Source organism: Oncorhynchus mykiss, chromosome 15, assembly GCF_013265735.2.
Source record: "Oncorhynchus mykiss isolate Arlee chromosome 15, USDA_OmykA_1.1, whole genome shotgun sequence".
NCBI lineage: Eukaryota > Metazoa > Chordata > Actinopteri > Salmoniformes > Salmonidae > Oncorhynchus > Oncorhynchus mykiss.
Window position 1 is genome coordinate 30,838,847 of NC_048579.1, and position 19,436 is coordinate 30,858,282.

The window sequence follows — 19,436 nt, forward strand, 5'->3', positions numbered from 1 at the left end:
ACTCAAACGTTAGCTTTTTTACACGGCACATATTGCACTTTTACTTTCTTCTCCAACACTTTGTTTTTGCATTATTTAAACCAAATTGAACATGTTTCATTATTTATTTGACACTAAATAGATGTTTATTTATGTATTATATTAAGTTAAAATAAGTGTTCATTCAGTATTGTTGTAATTGTCATTATTACAAATAAATAAATAAAAATCGGCCGATTAATCGGTATCGGCTTTTTTATTTATTCCTCCAATAATCGGTATCGGCGTTGAAAAATCATCATAGACAATGGAAGAATGGGATGTGTTGCTAAAAAACTTGCAGCAGGAACTGACCAATTGAAAGCTGCAGTATGTAACTTTTTGGGGCGACCCGACCAAATTCACATAGAAATGTGTGTTATGGAACTGTCATTCTCATTGAAAGCATTTACTAAGAAGCGGTAGATCTGTTCTTTTGTGCGCTATTTCTAAGCTTCCCGTTCTTGGGTTCCGTTTTTTGCGTCTTACTTTCGGTTTTGTACACCAGCTTCAAACAGCTGAAAATACAATATTTTTGGTTATGGTAAAGATATTTCACAGCTGTTTGGATGGTACAATGATTCTCTACATTATACTTGCATGTTTTGTCACATAAACTGAAATTAAGAAAACTATTTGAATTTTAGCATCCAGGAAATGACGGAGTGATTTCTGCATAGTGCACCTTTTTAATAATTAAGAAGCACCCAAGGGTGAAGTTATTAAGCAATACAAGGTGTTTGTGTGCATATCTGTATGTTGGCTCCAAATGATCACCAGGTGTCTTCAAGCATTAACTGAAACAACAAGCACCTCCTAATGTGGTAATTAGATGGAAAACCAACCAATGTGTGATGAACGTCTAATCAGTTAATGAGATGTGAAATGCAGTCAGCAGCACTGTGCTCCGCTACCTCTTGCAGGGGGTTTTGCCATGCCCCCTGGTGTTCCCTCTGAGGGTCACACTGTGCCCCAGACACCAGCAGGTCATCTGGGAGTCAACCCACCCTATGTCATTGAATAATAGAGGTACAGTACAGAGATGAGGCTGATTCATTATAAAATCTAATGGCTGCTAGTATTTTAACTTGACTGCATATCAAACAACTGTGTTCATTGTCCTTGATTTTGTGTTCGATGTCCAAGAAAGTGACAATTTTGAATGAAATAAGACAGAACTTGGACCCGATTCTTGTACAAAGCATAGTTTGGTTCATTAGTCCTATGCATAATCTGTTGAAGGCATTGTTTTCCCTGCCCCCTCCTCCCCCTTTGACCGCACTATTTATTATAGCCGAATGTTTTTAAATCTTATTTAATGCATGTGCCGGCAGATTGTTTATCGAGATGCTGTGGGAGTGTGTGTGTGTGTCTGGGAGGGGTCATCTCATTCTCAACGGGAGAAGAATTACCTCATGACAACCAACCGCCTCTCAATTAGGCATTCCATTAGCCTATGATTCCTGCCTCGTTGTTTGTGTAGTGATTGCATTTGGCCGGGCGCTAAATCAGTGCTAGCCCCCCGCCGACAAGGACATAAATAAGCGGTCAAAGAATGTGGTAATAGCATTTTGATCTGTTTTACAGTCTGGAGCGTCTAAAGTTCTCTCTCTCTCTCTCTCTCTCTCTCTCTCTCTCTCTCTCTCTCTCGCTGTGCTCTTGCGCTCTCTCTCTCTTTGCATGATGGTCCAGTCCACTCATCAGGGCACCATAACTCCTCCTGGGCGTTGTCCCAAATGGCACCTTATTCCCTATATATCGTGCACTACTTGTTAAAAGTAGTGCACCACAGAGGGAATTAGGGTGCCATTTGGGACGCGACCCCTGGTGTCTCCACGTTTCCCATCCCCACGGTGAGAAATGGCTAGTCAGCTGATAGAAACGCGCTCTGCTCCCCCTTCCCCGATCACTACAGCTAATGGCTCAGGCAATTAAGGCAGGAGAAATTAATTTGAATTTGACTTTCAATTAACCCTACCTTAAGTTCCCTTTTTTTTCTTCTCCATAAATACAACGTGTGAGTGCTCGTTTGAGTGGTGTATTGATATTTGTTTAGTGCCGTTATTACCTGCGCCCGGGTGGGGGGGGGGCGTTATAGATTAGGATTGCATCACTGCTGCGTGGAGAGATGCGCGGTACACACACTAAGACCTATGGGACACAGGAGATTAATATAGTTCAATAATGACCTCCCGGCCTGCCATTGTCGTAGAGGTAATGTATTAACATCAGAAGTGGGCCAGTCTGGGGTACTCACTGAAATGGGATTGGACATCACAATATGGGACGCCGATCATCCCTCTTCCTCACTTGTCCTCCCAACTGACACGTATAAGATTTGACGCCACAAACGGAAACCACTTAACAACACGTGTGTATGATTTACATTTTTTACAGACCTCATGGGTATACAATTCCACTGAGCATAAAAGCATATTGAATTCTCATAGTCTTCAGTATTATTATCTGTGCTCTCTAGCATCTAGAGTCCAAGGTTGCTGGTGTCTCTCACTGTTCCTACTAGTTTCTACAAGCCATTGGAGGCGGCGGGCAGTGCTTGACTTGGACAGGCGCTCTGCTGAGCCGAGTACTGGCACCTCAAATGTTCTACTGCTTGTGCTCCAGTTCCTCTTGTGGAATATTAGCTCAAAAGTGTTGTGGAGCTCCTGCACCTGAATATAAACAGTACGGACACCTATTTCAGTCCAAGTCTAGCACTGAATAGGGGCAAATGTGTAATGTAATTTTTCTTTGATTTTAAATCACCTCAAGTTAACTTCAAACCAAATAATTGTGTTGATTTGATCGTGAAATAAAAAAATGCACTGTTGCTAAAGTTAGGCTAGCTGTAGTTTGTAGTGACTGTTTAAAGAAAACCAAATGGATTACAGTTTCTTCTGCCCCATAGAATACTTTCAGGGCGAGGAACCGACGAACATCAAGTTGTAAAATACGGAACTTCCCCTTTTTAAGCTGTTTTCGGTGCCTCTCTTCTTCTGGACAATTTTGTCGGGGTAGTAAAGAGAGAGGTCTCCTGATGCCAGTCTCACTGCCCCACATCACTGTCACCGTCCAGCCAAGATCCAGTAAACTTCAGTAGGACATGTGGAGCAACCTCCCCCTCCTCGCTATGCCTCACCCATCTGGAACACCCACAGCATGCCTCTTCATGATAGTACAAAGCCCGGCATTAGCCCTGGCATAGCCTCCAAACTCTTTCAGCGGGTGGCTGAAGTTTTGTGTGTGTTTGTACCCTCCCTCCCACTTCCCCAGTGCCTTTCCTCATTAATCTCCCCGGTCGGACTAAAAGTTCCCCTTTAGAGGTGCGTTGGGTTGCACCCCTGATTGATAGCGATGCGTTTGAAAGGCATTATATTTTTATTGATTCTTAATGTTGTAAATTAAGGAATTTATTTGGCAGCTAACAGAAGGCAACCTGCGATGTTGTTAGGCGTTTATTCTCCCTGATGGCGCTGCGATCTGCTTTAATTGCGTTGCCACTGCACTCACTTATATTAAAAGGGGTTGGGCCATAATTAATCTGTTTTATCCCGAGTCATTTTGGCACAATTTCTGGCAATAAACACCCATAAATAAAGTGGCTGTAAAAAAAGAAAATGCCACAGGTTTTTTTTTCTCCCTCCATATACTTAGTGCCACCTCTTCCCGGCACTGTGTTATTGATAGGTTTCAAGTGGGTACGCAGCGCATATGGTCAAGGAATCCAGAAGGAGCCACCTGAGAAATGCTAAGTGGATTAATTTGCATTAAAAAAATCGAATGTGTTTGAAGTTGCGCAATTAACCTGTGTTTAGAAAATAGACTCTGATTTATGCCTGCCTGTATGTTTAAGATGCATGCATTATGGAAATGGCCTAGATTTATAATCCATTTAGCTGATGTGGTCAGGGTTTTTAGTGCAATCATTTATAAGGACCTCTATATTTTAATGCCTGGAACGGGCTCTTTTTTTTAGGACTATTCCAGTACATTAGCTCCCGGTTTTATGAGTCACCTGCTCGGCCAAGGTTCTTAATGGCAGCCCAGGTCAAGGTGAGAATTGACATTTATAAAGTTTGAGGCAGGCAGATTTTAAGGCCGGTGTGTTTTAGACAGATTGTGTTCTTGTTTTGTGCTCTTGCACCGATGTGAACTGATTTACTGTCTTATCGCATCTTTATCTGATGTTCGGGTCAGTCTTTTAACCTCTGATTTTAATTGCAAACAGCAAAGATGGCTCTCTCACCGATGTCCATTGTTGTTATTGATTGATTATTCTGTTCACTGTTCTGTTGAGGTTTTTATGCTAGTCTGATTTGTATGACTTTATCATTACCAAATTTTTATCATAACACCTAATATATAAACAAAAAAATATAAACAAAAAAAGAAACATCTATGGGCACAAACTCACCGTCGCTGGACCAGACAGGACTGGCAAAAAGTACTTTTCACTGATGAGTCGCGTTTTTGTCTCACCAGGGGTGATGGTCGGATTCGTGTTTATCATCGAAGGAATGAGCGTTACATCGAGGCCTGTACTCTGAAGCGGGATCGATTTGGAGGTGGAGGTTCCGTCATGGTCTGGGGCGGTGTGACACAGCATCATCGGACTGAGCTTGTTGCCATTGCAGGCAACGCTGTGCATTACAGGGAAGACATCCTCCTCCCTCATGTGGTACCCTTCCTGCAGGCTCATCCTGACATGACCCTCCAGCATGACAATACCACCAGCCACACTGCTCGTTCTGTGCGTGATTTCCTGCAAGACAGTAATGTCAGTGTTTTGCCATGGCCAGCGAAGAGCCCAGATCTCAATCCCATTGAGCACGTCTGGAACCTGTTGGATCGGAGGGTGAGGGCTAGGGCCATTCCCCTCCAGAAATGTTCGGGAACTTGCAGGTGCCTTGGTGGAAGAGTGGGGTAACATCTCACAGCAAGAACTGGCAAATCTGGTGCAGTCCATGAGGAGGAGATACACTGCAATACTTAATGCAGCTGGTGGCCACAACTGATACTGACTGTTACATTTGATTTGTAACCCTTTATTCAGGGACACATTATTCCATTTCTGATAGTCACATGTCTGTGGAACTTGTTCAGTTGATGTCTCAGTTGAATCTTGTTATGTTCATACAAATATTTACAAGTTTGCAAATATTTACAAGTTTAAGTTTGCTGAAAATAAACACAGTTGACAGTGAGAGGACATCTCTTTTTTTGCTGAGTTAATATTTATATATAGACTACCGTTCAAAAGTTTGGGGTCACTTAGAAATGGCCTTGTTTTTGAAAGGAAAGCGCTTTTTTTTGTCCATTAAAATAACATCAAATTGATCAGAAATACAGTGTAGACATTGTTAATGTTGTAAATGACTATTGTAGCTGGAAATGTTGAATGATGATTTTTAATGGAATATCTACATAAGCGTACCCATAAGCGTAAGAGGCCCATTATCAGCAACCAGCACTCCTGTGTTCCAATGGCACTTTGTGTTAGCTAATCCAAGCTTATCATTTTAAAAGACGAATTGATCATTAGAAAACCTGTTTGCAATTATGTTAGCACAGCTGAAAACTGCTGTGCTGATTAAAGAAGCAATAAAACTGGCCTTTAGACTAGTTGAGTATCTGGCGCATCAGCATTTGTGGGTTCGATTACAGGCTCAAAATGGCCAAAAACAAAGAACTTGTTCTGAGAAATGAAGGCTATTCGATGTGAGAAATTTCCAAGAAACTGAAGATCTCGTACAACGCTGTGTACTACTCCCTTCACAGAACAGCGCAAGCTGGCTCTAACCAGAATAGAAAGAGGAGTGGGAGGCCCCGGTGCTCAACTGAGCAAGAGGACAAGTACATTAAATCGCCATAAAAAAAGCCAGAATGCACATGGGGACAAAGATCGTACTTTTTGGAGAAATTTCTGGTCTCTGGTCTGATGAAACAAAAATAGAACTGTTTGACCATAATGACCATCGTTATTTTTGGAGGAAAAAGAGGGAGGCTTGCAAGCCGAAGAACACCATCCCAACCGTGAAGCACGGGGGTGGCAGCATCATTTTGTGAGGGTGCTTTGCTACAGGAGGGACTGGTGCACTTCACAAAATAGATGGCATCATGAGGGAGGAAAATTATGGGGATATATTGAAGCAACATGTCAAGACATCAGTCAGGAAATTAAAGCTTGGTCGCAAATGGGTCTTCCAAATGGAAAATGACCCCAAGCATACTTCCAAAGTTGTGGCAAAATGGCTTAAGGACAACAGTCAAATTATTGGAGTGGCCATCACAAAGCCCTGACCTCAATCCTATAGAAAATTTGTGGGCAGAACTGAAAAAGCGTGTGCGAGCAAGGAGGCCAACAAACCTGACTCAGTTACACCAGCTCTGTGAGGAGGAATGGGCCACAATTCACCCAACTTATTGTGGGAAGCTTGTGGAAGGCTACTTGAAACATTTGACCCAAGTTAACCAATTTAAAGGCAATGCTACCAAATACTAATTGAGTGTATGTAAACTTCTGACCCACTGGGAATGTGATGAAATAAGTAAAAGCTGAAATAAACTTTCTTTCTTTCACTTTCTACTATTATTCTGACATTTCACATTCTTAAAATAAAGTGGTGATCCTAACTGACCTAAGACAGGGAATTTTTACTCAGATTAAATGTCATGAATTGTGAAAAACTTAGTTTAAATGTATTTGGCTAAGATGGATGTAAACTTCCGACTTCAACTGTATATGTGTGGACACCCCTTCAGCATGACAATGCCCCGTGCCAAATCTAGGTCCGTACAGAAATGGTTTGTCGAGATCGGTGTTGAAGAACTTGCCTTGCCTGCACAGAGCCCTGACCTCAACCCCATAGAACACCTTTGGGATGAATTGGAACGCCGACTGCGACCCAGGCCTAAATTCCCAACAGTGCCCAACCTCACTATGGATCTTGTGGCTGAATGGAAGCAAGTCTCTGCTACAATGTTCCAACATTTAGTGGAAAGCCTTCCCAGAAGAGTGGAGGCTGTTATATCAGCAAAGGGGGGACCTACTCCATATTAATGCCCATAATTTTGGAATGAGATGTTCGATGAGCAGATGTCCACGTACCTTTGGTCATGCCATTTAGCAGATGCTTTTATCCAAATGAACTTACAATCATGTGTGCATACATTTTCGTATGTGCAACCCCAGCGGGTTGACCTGAGTGCATCTATGATGACCTATGACCTTTTTATTTCACCCTATAGGCCCTGTATGAGAACATGCTGGTGGAGCTGCCGTTTGCCAGCTTTTTCCTGTCCAAGCTGCTGGGCACCAGTGCTGACGTGGACATCCACCACCTGGCCTCGCTGGACCCCGAGATGTACCGCAACCTGCTCTTCCTCAAGAGCTACGAGGACGACGTGGAGGACCTGGGACTCAACTTCACCATCGTCAACAATGACCTGGGAGAGGCACAGGTGGGTGGGGCTTGTGTGTGTGTGTGTGTGTGTGTGTGTGTGTGTGTGTGTGTGTGTCGATGGGGGGGACGTAGGAGTTATCCCAGCATCGCCCTCTTTGATTGCCTGTGACTCCATCCCTCTTTCCTGCCTGTGTCTCTGGCCTTGTCATTCTGTCCCCCTCGCCATTCCCTTTTCCCTCCCTGCAGTGTTAATAATTAATTTCCCTCACGTTGTCTGTATTTGGCACTGAGAGAGATAAAGCACGTCGTCAGCTCTCGCCCTGAGTGGTGCCGTGCCGCGGGGAATAGGAGGCTCTCTGTTGACCATTCTACCAAGCCGGCCATCAAGCAATTTTCTCAGAACACGCCTGAGAGGCATGCCTTTTACTTCTTTGGCACGTCCAACACGTCTGAGCCTGTTTTTTTAGACAGAGAGGGGTCTATTCACTGCCCTCTAGTCACCCTCACCAGTCACCCCGGGCTGGGCTAAGCACTCTACCCGCTCGCCCTGTTTGCTCAGGGCCTTACCTTCTCTTATTAGCTCCTCTTTAAACAGGCTTGAACAGTCGCGCTACAGTGTAGCCCGCGGTCGCAAATAGGGCATCCCAAATACGATTCGGAAAACAATTTGCGGGAGATAAGGCACACACTCGGAGGCAGACTGGCCCGTATATGCCCTCGGAAGATAGCCAAAGCAAGCAAGATAAAGACAATCATTCTCAGACATTAGCACATAATCAGAAACACAAAATGAAACTCAGATAGTGGGCCTGCTGGCTACTAACCCTTATGTGGTTAGCTACTTAATGTACTTTTTAATCGATTTTGTAGGGTGACTGGCTACCCCCCTGACTGGCTACTTTTTTCATTAAGGTGGCTACTTCAGATTTTCGGGAACATATTGATCTTAGAGTATTAGAAAAGTTCCTTAGTGATCTGGATTATTTTACTGTGATTATGTGGTATGTGTCCTTACTCCTCCAAGACCATTCAACCAAAATGCAAAAAAAACCTCCAGGAATGAGAGAGATCAGGTTTTGTGACCCAAAACCCAACACTATAGCCGATCATAGAAAACAACTCAAGTAAAAGTGAAAGTCACCCAGTAAAATTCTAAAAGTGTTTTTAAATATACTTCAGTGTCAAAAGTAAATGTAATTTCTAAAATATACTTAAGTACAAAATTAAAATTATAAATAATTTCAAATTCCCAAACCAGACAACACCATTTTCTTGTTTGTTTTTTAATTTACGTATAGCCAGCGGCACACTCCAACACTCAGACATCATTTAAAAAAACTAAGCATGTGTGTTTAGTGAGTCCGCCAGATCAGAGGCAGTAGGGATGACCAGGGATGTTGTCTTGAGAAGTGCGGGAATTGGACCATTTTCCTGTCCTGCTAAGCATTCTAAATGTAACGAGTGCTTTTAGGTGGTCAGGGAAAATGTTTAGAGTAAAAAGGACATGATTTTCTGAAGGAATGTAGTGAAGTATAAGTTGTCCAAAAAATATAATTAGTTAAGATATCCCCAGAAAACTACACAAGTCATACTTGAAAGTATTTTACACCACTGCCCCTGGGCCCCTTGATCAGTGACTTCTCCCCTTGCTCCACTGGTACCTTCTCTGGGTCGACACACCCTAAAAAGCTGATCTTGACGCAATAATATTACATGCTCCACTATGAAATGTATATTTTGCATGGAGTGACACTTTCCGGTGAACACATTTCTTGACTTTTGAAGTTGAGAGCATTGAGAAAGTAATAACCTAAGTGAAGTGTGAGGTTGACATATGGTGGCTTTCGCCTGGTTGCCCTCTACGTGGATATGAGATAAATGCCTGTAGGTCTGACAGGGCCTTTCTTCCAGGTGGTTGAGCTGAAGCCTGGAGGGAAGGACATCCCTGTGTCCACGGCCAACAGGATAGCGTATATCCATTTAGTGGCAGATTACCGACTCAACAAACAGATCAGGCCCCACTGCCTGGCCTTCAGACAGGGCCTGGCCAATGTGGTCAACCTGGAGTGGCTGCGTATGTTTGACCAGCAGGAGATCCAGGTAACGTCAAGGATATTCACTAGGTTTGCAAAATCCAGAGGATTTCTGGAAAACGTCTAATTTTGGGAAAGTTACCAGAATGTTGCAAGTCGATTCACATTACTTTTACAAACATGCACACGTAAATATACACTTCAACATTTTCTTCATCGATCTTTGCTTTCCCACTACAGGTGTTGATATCTGGAGCTCATGTACCCATTTGTCTTGACGACCTGAAGACGTTTACAAGCTACTCAGGTATGATCACATTAATGGATGGTTTGTAAAAGTTTATTTTAAGAAACAAGCTACTCAGGTATGATCACATTAATGGATGGTTTGTATTAGTTTATTTTAAGAAACAAGCTACTCAGGTATGATCACATTAATGGATGGTTTGTATTAGTTTATTTTAAGAAACAAGCTACTCAGGTATGATCACATTATGGATGGTTTGTAAAAGTTTATTTTAAGAAACAAGCTACTCAGGTATGATCACATTAATGGATGGTTTGTATTAGTTTATTTTAAGAAACAAGCTACTCAGGTATGATCACATTATGGATGGTTTGTATTAGTTTATTTTAAGAAACAAGCTACTCAGGTATGATCACATTATGGATGGTTTGTATTAGTTTATTTTAAGAAACAAAACTATTTAGGCTCTGCCATAATGGTGAAAATGATATTGAAGTTGTACTCATTAATACTCGGTGATAGTCCGTTTCTAGTAGTAGTGAGTACTTTGACCATTTTAATGTGCTGTAAAGTCAGGAGGATTTCCATAGAGCTAACTGTCAAGCTCTCCTGCCAACTTCATGGGACAGGTGGCCTAGTCACGGCATACGGTTGCGCTTTAGAGTAATGTGTTTGTTGAATGGGGGGTAGTCGAGATGGCATGGCTGCATCATGAGTCTTAAACAACACAAACAATGTGACAGCTACGTCTGTCAGACAGTGGATTCACTCGGTTTACAGGTGTTTTTTTTTTTTTTAAGATTTAAAACCCAGGTGTGTCAGATTTATCATTTCTCTCTCTCTCTTCACCAGGTGGTTACACTGCCACTCACCCTGTCATTACCATCTTCTGGGAGGTGGTGGAAAGCTTCACCGATGAAGAGAAACGCAAGCTGCTCAAGTTTGTCACCAGTTGCTCGCGGCCTCCCCTCCTGGGCTTCAAGGTGAGGGTTGACCGAAAGTTCATTACGTCTGCTTTTTTTTCTTTCCTGACCCTCTTTTCTACCCTCCGTCTGGTATTATAGACTGTTGATTGTAGCCGGCGCCATCACGAGTTCAACCAAAGACTGTGAGAGTCCAAATTACACCCTATATTTTTTACTAAAAGTAGTGCACTATATATTATAGGTAATAGGGTGCCATTTAGGACGCAACCCAAGACTAAATCCAGCGCTAGGGAGTGTTCACTGTTGTAATGGGCATGTAATGAAAATGCCTGGCCTGATAACTCCCTCCGATGATCCTTTTCAAATTAGGCTCGGTGATAAGACTCATAATGCTCCCTAGCTCGTGCTTATCTCCTATACCTGCTCACTGCGGTTCACAACCCTCCTCTGGATTATAAGTCCATTTGAGCCCTTTGCCCGACCGTTTGGGCGTGAGCTCGGTTGGCAGGTATCACCCGCCGGACAAATATTGACGTTGGTGTCAGACTAAGCCGGCGGCACGGTGAACGTTTGCACTGTTGGCTCCTGTTTGACCTCGATGAGAAATGGGGAGACGTTAGTTTCACACACAAAATAAAGGCATAGAGTGCATTCAGAAAGTATTCAGAAACCTTGACTTTTTCCACATTTTGTTATGTTGCAGCCTTATTCTAAAATTGATTTTAAAAGAAAAAATGCTTCTCTTCAATCTACACACAATACCCCATAATGACAAAGCAAAAACAGATTTGTATACATTTTTGTAAATGTATTAATATTGAAAACCATATACCTTATTTACATAAGTATACAGACCCTTTGCTATGAGACTCCAAATTGAGCTCAGTTGCATCCTGTTTCCATTGATCATCCTTGAGATGTTTCTAAAACTTGATTGGAGTCCACCTGTGGTAAATTCAATTGGTTGGACATAATTTCAAAAGACCTGTCTATACCTGTCTATATAAGGTCAAACCAAATCAAATTTTATTGGTCACATACACATATTTAGCAGATGTTATTGCGGGTGTAGCTAAATGCTTGTGTTTCTAGCTCCGACAGTGCAGTAATATCTAACAAGTAATATCTAACAATTTCATAACAATACACACAAATCTAAGTAAAGGAATGGAATTAAGAATGTATAAATATATGGACGAGCAATGTCAGAGCGGCATAGACTAAGATACAGTAGAATAAAATACAGTTTATACATATGAGATGAGTAATGCAAAATATGTAAACATTATTAAACCTCTTAGAGCTACCCCCTACTTTTTTCAATTTCCGCCTGAAGACATACCCAAATCTAACTGCCTGGAGCTCAGGCACAGAACCAAGGAAATGCATATTCTTGGTACCATTTGAAAGAAAACACTCTGAAGTGTGTGTAAATGTGAATTGAATGTAGGAGAATAAAACACAATAGATCTGGTTTAGATAATACAATGAAAAAATATGTTGTATCATCATCTTTTAAAATGAACAAGATTAAACAAACATTCAGATAGGATGGGGACAATTTCAGTGAAAAACATAAGAGGGCAACAGTACTTGTGCAAAGTTTCAGAATGATAACTTCCAAAATGAGTGTGCTACATGACATTTATCATGAAGTCACCCAGGTGTCCCACACAAGTAGCCCAAATGTACCCAAGTGTCCAAATTGCTGAAGTTATACATTTTGAATGGAATAACTATATACAAAATACCAAAATGGTATTCTAACACACCGCCCCAAAAAATGGAGAAAAAACATGAAAGAAAAAAAAATACACATTTACAAAATAACACTTTCAATATTTGGAAGACCCCCAGTCCTCTACACAATATTATGCTGCTGATGCCAGGTGCCATAGCACATCCATGCCTGCAGAAATACATTTGGGCAGATGAACACCACTTGTGGCAGGAGCTGGATGAACCAGCTTCAGTGGGGGATGGACACCTTGGCACTGGGGGCTCCCATTCGGAGTCAGTGTCACTGTGAAAGAAAATGTTAGAATAGTTTCACCTATGAGCCCTGTATCAACAGGTATAATAAACATATATATATATATAGAGAGAGTACAGGGAACATATAGGGTTGAATATATTATTATAGACCTGCTAGATCTACTGTCTCATTTATATTATGACATTTCAGCTAGATCTACTGTCTCTATAATATTATGACAGACCAGCTAGATCTACTGTCTTTATTATATTACAACAGACCAGCTGTATCTACTGTCTCCATTTCACTGGGCCTGCCCTCCCCTCAACAGCCTCAAATAGGCTATTTCATTTCACAAATAATATTTTATATTATTAATTTCAAACAACGGCATTAGCATGAGAAGAACTTACCAGTCCAAAATGATGTCCTCTCCGTTCAAAAAATATTCCTCCATTTGGGAATTGCTAAATTAATCGTCCTCGATCAATTTCTTCTAAAATTGTGTGTACATCTGTATATCTAGACTTAGATTTAGCTTTTCCTGACTTAGTCGCCATACTGATTGATATATAAACTGAATATGCGCTTTACCCAAACAACGCTGTGCGTAACATGCGTTGCTCCTTCCGGTATGAATAGTCAATGGCGAATGAACCTCTTTACGCCGGAGTTTACTACATGGGTTGGTCTTCCAACACATAAACATTACATATTGCCGTTTACCTCAGCTCATTGGCTATCTACCCAGCTAGATTTCAAGACTATCAGTGGTCATTGGGTTAAAATACAGTCAATCAACGAAACAGCGGGCAAATCATTGGTGCACAATGATGTCACTTGTTGTCTTCAAATCGGTTTCTTTCAGTCAATACGTCCCGCGAAATGACCCATCAGGTTTGGTTGTGTTACAAGCAAACCAGTTGATTGCAATGAAACCAAACATGACTGGAAAAGTCATGTTCTGTGTGTGTATTTACCTCGAATGTGTCGTCGAAAATGGAATGAGACGGAATTCACGACACAAGCGGTTCACAAAATGTTTTGTGTTAGGCTATAAAAATGGATTTTATCAAACAAAAAACATTCATTGTGTAACAATGAGCATTGGGATTGCAAACAGAGGAAGATCGTCAAAGGTAAACAATTTATTTTATTGCAGTTTGTGATTTTGTTGCGCCTGTGCTGGTTGAAATAGTTTTTTTTTATGGGGCTCTATCCTCAGATAATCGCATCGTATTATTTCGCAGTAAATCCTTTTTTAAATCTGACAACGCAGTTGGATTAGCAAGATTCTAGGCTTTCGATACATGTGAGACACTTGTATTTTCATTAATGTTTATGTAGCGATCACCGTATGTTGTCGAATTTCATCCCGCTACCGGGTTCCGTGCGCAGAGAGGTTAAAGACTAGTGTTCCATTTATTAAAGTGGCCAGTGATTTCAAGTCTATGTATATAGGCAGCAGCCTCTGTGCTAGTGATGGCTATTTAACAGTCTGATGGCCTTGAGATAGAAGCTGTTTTTCAGTCTCTCGGTCCCAGCTTTGATGCACCTGTACTGATCTCTGGATGATAGTGGGGTGAACAGACAGTGGCCTGGGTGGTTGATGTCCTTGATGATCATTTTGGCCTTCAAGTGACATCGGGTGCTGTAGGTGTCCTGGAGGGCATGTCAGAGCATAAACCAAGCCATGAGGTCGATGGGATTGTCCATACAGCTCCGAGGCACAGATCTGGGGAAGGGTACCAAAAAAATTCTGCAACATTGAAGGTTTCCAAGAACACAGTTGCCTCCATCATTCTTAAATGGAAGAAGTTTGGAACCATCAAGACTGAACAATCAGTGGAAAGGGCCTTGGTCAGGGAGGTGACCATGAACAAGATGGTCACTCTGACAGAGCTCCCGAGTTCCTCTGTGGAGATGGGAGATCCTTCCAGAAGAACAAGCATCTCTGCGGCACTCTACCAATCAGGTCTTTATGGTAGAGTGCTCCTCAGTAAAAGGCACATGACAGCCCACTTGGAGTTTGCCAAAAGGCACCTAAAGGACTCAGACCATGAGAAACAAGATTCTCTGGTCTGATGAAACCAATATTGAACTATTTAGCCTGAATGCCAAGTTTCACGTCTGGAGGAAACCTGGCACCATCTTGGTGACAGCATCATGCTGTAGGGATGTTTTTTTAGGGGCAGGGAATGGGAGACTAGTCAGTATCGAGGGCGCAAAGTACAGAGAGATTCTTGATGAAAACCTGCTCCAGAGCGCTCAGGATCTCAGACTGGGGCGAAGGTTCACCCTCCAACAGGACAACGACCCTAAGCACACAGCCAAGACAACACAGGAGACACTCCGTGGAAAAGTCTCCAGCCAGAGCCCAGACTTGAACCCGATCTAACATCTCTGGAGAGACCTGAAAATAGCTGTGCTAATCGCAGCCAAATGTGCTTCAGCAAAGTACTGAGTAAAAGGTCTGAATACTTATTTAAATGTTATATTTCTATTTTTTATTCTTAATAAATTTGCAAAATGTCATAAAATCCTGTTTTTGCTTTGTCATTAGGGGGTATTGTGGGTAAATTGAGGAGGGGAAAAAACTATTTAATCGATTTTAGAATAATGCTGTAATGTAACAAAATGTGAATAAAGTCAAGAGGTCTGAATACTTTCCTGAGGCACTGTATATTTTATGTTGTTAGATGTCTTTATTTGGGCAAAGGGTATAACCTCAGAAGCATATACTTGTTTTGAATCACTACCCCCAAAAAAACTAGCACCAAAACATTGCTGCAACATCATCGAAAGCTGTTTGTTTCCAAAATGACTTCAGCCAAGAGCTGAAACTTGTGCTGAAATGGTGGAATTGTGTTTATCGGAATTACCGTTGCTGTGTCATCAGCTGATGATTCCTCCAATCGAGAGCCGTTTCACTTTCCTAATGACTTGATTTAGAGAGACACTAAAACAGTTGGAAATAGAAAGGAGAAGAGCGCTGCTGAAATCCATTAGGATTTTTATACGCCTTACTTAGGATTACCAGAAGCTGTAATTGTCATATGATTGGTTTTATTACTGTTTATTGCCATCGTTAGTTAAGAATACTTAAGTGCTCCCACAGCGGGGTGAGGAGGGTATAGATGGGAACGCTCCTAAAAATCTCCCTTGGTGGCTCAGGCTGGAGAGTCCCCCGCCCCAGTTTAATGAATTTGACTTTGGGGAGTGTGCGGATGTTCCGTCCCCTCCCGGTCTCCTTCCCCCCTCCCTGTCTCCTCCCCAGGCCAGAGGGGGGTGGGGGGTTCATGGTGATTGGTGGGGCGGAGAGCGGCCCCTGACCCTAACCCTGAGCCCGTGCTAGCCCAGCCTTAATTAGCTGCCGTAAATGTCCAAGGATTCATTAGCGGAGAAATAGCTCTGTCAGGAGAAGCCATTTAAAAAAGATGATGGAGAGCCTTTTTTCCAGAATGATCGTTCCCGTAATGACACTTTCTCAATAAGCAACGATAGTTTAATACAGTAATTGTCCGAAAAATTGGGTCGTTACTGCAGAGCCCCCCCAGAACCATTTAACCGGGCTGGTACAGGCGCTGAACCCCACACGCCACACTCCTAATCTTTAAATAGCCTGACAAATTAATTGCTGTAGAGCGGCGGGACGTTAGAAACAGAGAGGATGTTTCCTGTGGATTCTGATGGAAAACGTCAGTGGGTGCGCTCCAAATGGCACCCTATTCCCTATATAGTGCACTACTTTTGACCAGGGACCATAGGGAAACACATAGGGCCCTGTTCAAAAGTAGTGCACTATATAGGGAATAGCGTTCCATTTGGGACGCAGACAGTGTCTTGGCCTTGATGATGTGGGTGGAGATGAGGTGACCTGGCCTCATCACCAGAAAGCATAATTTGAAAAGTGCCAGATAGACAACATGAAGTGACCATTCGCTGCTCTTGCTCAGTACCCAATCCAAAAGGCTACCAGTGGGGAAGTGTCTCCTTCAAACATCGGCAGCCTATTTTAAATTTATATCCACGCTGAATTAGCTAAACACTTAACGTCACGTCCTATCACATTTATTCCCTGATGTCGCTCGACATTTACGGCTTAATTAGAATTGCCCGGGATATGATGATCATCAGCGGTGACATCAGATGATCCATGTCTTTCTGTCTGGTTGGGCCAGGACGATACCAGTAACGCGATACTCGTTAGTATCGTGGCAAGGAAACGAAACACGAAGCTGATTTGAACTTCTTTAGGAAAACAAAACCGCCCGGAAACAAACATTGTTACGTTGTCGTCTAGAGTCACACGTGTTTATTTTCCCAAGCTATAGCAACACAATAATTGACATGCAGCGTTTGGTCTGCTTCATGGTTTCATTTTTGTCATGGACAAAATATCACGGGGAAAAAATATAGATCACGATGCTGGTATCGCACTGTTGGTCTTCAATTATCCTTATGTACCTCTGTTCAGCTTGTTGTATTTCAGTAACTGAATGATTCTGTCATTCTTTGGGGTGCCCCGTACACACTTAGATTCTACAACTAAAACAATGGTTGTAATACAACAGATATTTTTGATAACAGCAAGTCTGTCGGCATAAAAGTGTCCACAACTCTTGTGTAATTATTTTTGTCAAGAAAAACTCTTGCTATATAAGACGTGTTGTGCCAAATGTGTTGTTTGTCAATTGGATAAACGGAATGTATCGAGAGCCTTCGTGGCACAGATAGAACAATGAGACCGTTGTTTCACCGGATGTATGAATCTAAAACATCCGGTTAGCATTTCCACTCGCCGCCAAAAATGGTGATGAGAGGAGGCCCAGTGGCCGGCGGTGGGAGATGGTGGAGCGAGATGGATTTTGGCCGACATTCTGCTAATTCTGTAATGTATGAAACATTTGATCTCAATACAGTTTTCTGTTCCCCAAACTAGAACCTTGTTATGAACAGCCGGTACTAAGTTTTGTAGACGTATCCCTTTGCCAAAGTTTCTAAACTGCGTGTTGTTTAGGAGTACAAGGGTGAATTGAGTTATTGCACACGCGCACTTCAACGAGTAGGCGTTCCCTAACGGAAATATGCAAATACATGCTAGAACACTCTAATTGAATCTCGCTAGCTTGTGCTTGACTCTGCTCAACTCCTTGTTCTGCCTTCTATAATTTATTTGCTCCCATTGGAAACGATAGGCCGCGGCCTATCTTAGGTTATTCATAAAAACTTTGTCTGTGACCCTCTGAATCTCTTATTTGACAAGGTTCTCCCCACTGTGTTTCCAGGAGCTGTACCCAGCCTTCTGCATCCATAACGGGGGGAATGACCTGGAGCGCCTGCCCACGGCCTCCACCTGCATGAACCTGCTCAAGCTGCCCGAGTTCTGCGACCAGCACCTGATGAGGAACAAGTTGCTGTACGCCATCGAGTCCTCCGCAGGCTTCGAGCTCAGTTGAGGGGGGGGGGTGTCTGTCTCTGACTCCCTGAAAACCACTGACTCAATGGACATGGATGGGCCAGAGAAGACTGTCTGTTGAGAAAGAGCGTGAAACAAAGACTTATGGGAAAGATGCATTGGTATCTCTCTGACTGGGTGGAAAACAAACAGGGGTGAAAGGAGTGTCACCCAAATCGGATGAGGAAGAGGGGGACGAGGGAAGAATGGAGGGGAAGGGAAAAGTGCAGTGATTTTTTAATTTTTTTTATATAACTTAAATGTGTATTAAAAATCTACAAAACGCAAAAAAGAGCAGCAACAATAGAATCTTGGGGCTGTTTTATTTGAAAGACTTTGTGCAAAAGTAAATGAACAGACGAGATCTACTGTGAGTGTGTCCATGGCGATACATTTGACCCTTAAGCACAGCGAGTTGTGAAATTATCAACAGAAATAAACATCAACAACAACGGAGTGTTCACCAAAGATTGACCCGTGCTGTGCTGTTGGAAAATGGGTAGAAGAGAGGCACAGGAAATAAGAGGACCGAGGTGGGAGATGGGGTGACATACAGGACTGCAACACTCCTAACATCCCTGTGTCAAGGGTTTTAAGAGGGTCTAATAGCGCCTGTTCCAAATGGCGCCCTATTCCCTATATCGTTCACTACTTTTGACCTGATCCCTATGGGCCCTGGTCAAAAGTAGTGCACTATTACGGGAATAGGGTGCCATTAGGGACATTTTTAACTATAGGTCATGTTTTGTGATTACTGTAATGGTTATTATCGTTTTCAGAACATAAAAATGCTAATGGTTTGGGCAGGCTACTGTGTTGGTTTTTCAAGGCAAAGACTAGTATTGTTGATAAGAGATTGGACACAACTATTGATTATGATGATCATGGAATATTTGTTAATATGTATATGTGTTTACACCACTCTTGTACAATTCCTTCACTCATTATTTGTACAGGCTGCTTTTCTCTGTTTCTTTTTCCTCTTGTGTTTCGAATGAAGGCCTGGTGTTCTCACACACAGATTAAAGTGAACAATCTATTCTACAGTACTTGCCCTGGCTGTAATGCGTATCCACCAGAGCATGTGAGCAGAGTTGAGCGGTTGGAAAATCCCGCACATTGTTCCAGCACTCCATGTCCTTTCCTGCAGTTCCGCTAGAACCTATCCGCGCTCAAAGGGGGGAAAACTGCCACTCCAAATTCACTCCATTCATGTAAATGACCATTTAACCAGCACCCATCTGTTTTTGTGACTGCCTGGACCTACCGTTTTGTTTGAAGTATTTAAACCAAGCCATATGGATTTGAATGAACATGAAAAGAAGAATGTAAGAAGCGAACGTCATTTCAAATAGACTACATGTCATATTAAACAG

The 19,436-nt window shown here is 42.3% G+C and overlaps 1 protein-coding gene across 1 annotated transcript in view; it reads left to right on the plus strand.

Annotated features, from left to right (window-relative positions):
- Positions 1-19,106, plus strand: part of ube3c (ubiquitin protein ligase E3C) — a 47,985-nt gene extending 28,879 nt beyond the window's left edge. Inside the window, exons 20-24 of the mRNA XM_021563041.2 lie at positions 7,267-7,479; positions 9,333-9,521; positions 9,695-9,761; positions 10,554-10,684; positions 17,891-19,106. Of these exons, the coding sequence (XP_021418716.2) occupies positions 7,267-7,479; positions 9,333-9,521; positions 9,695-9,761; positions 10,554-10,684; positions 17,891-18,061 (771 nt within the window). The 3' untranslated portion in view covers positions 18,062-19,106. The remainder of the gene's footprint in view (positions 1-7,266; positions 7,480-9,332; positions 9,522-9,694; positions 9,762-10,553; positions 10,685-17,890) is intronic.
- Positions 19,107-19,436: the final 330 nt, after the last annotated feature.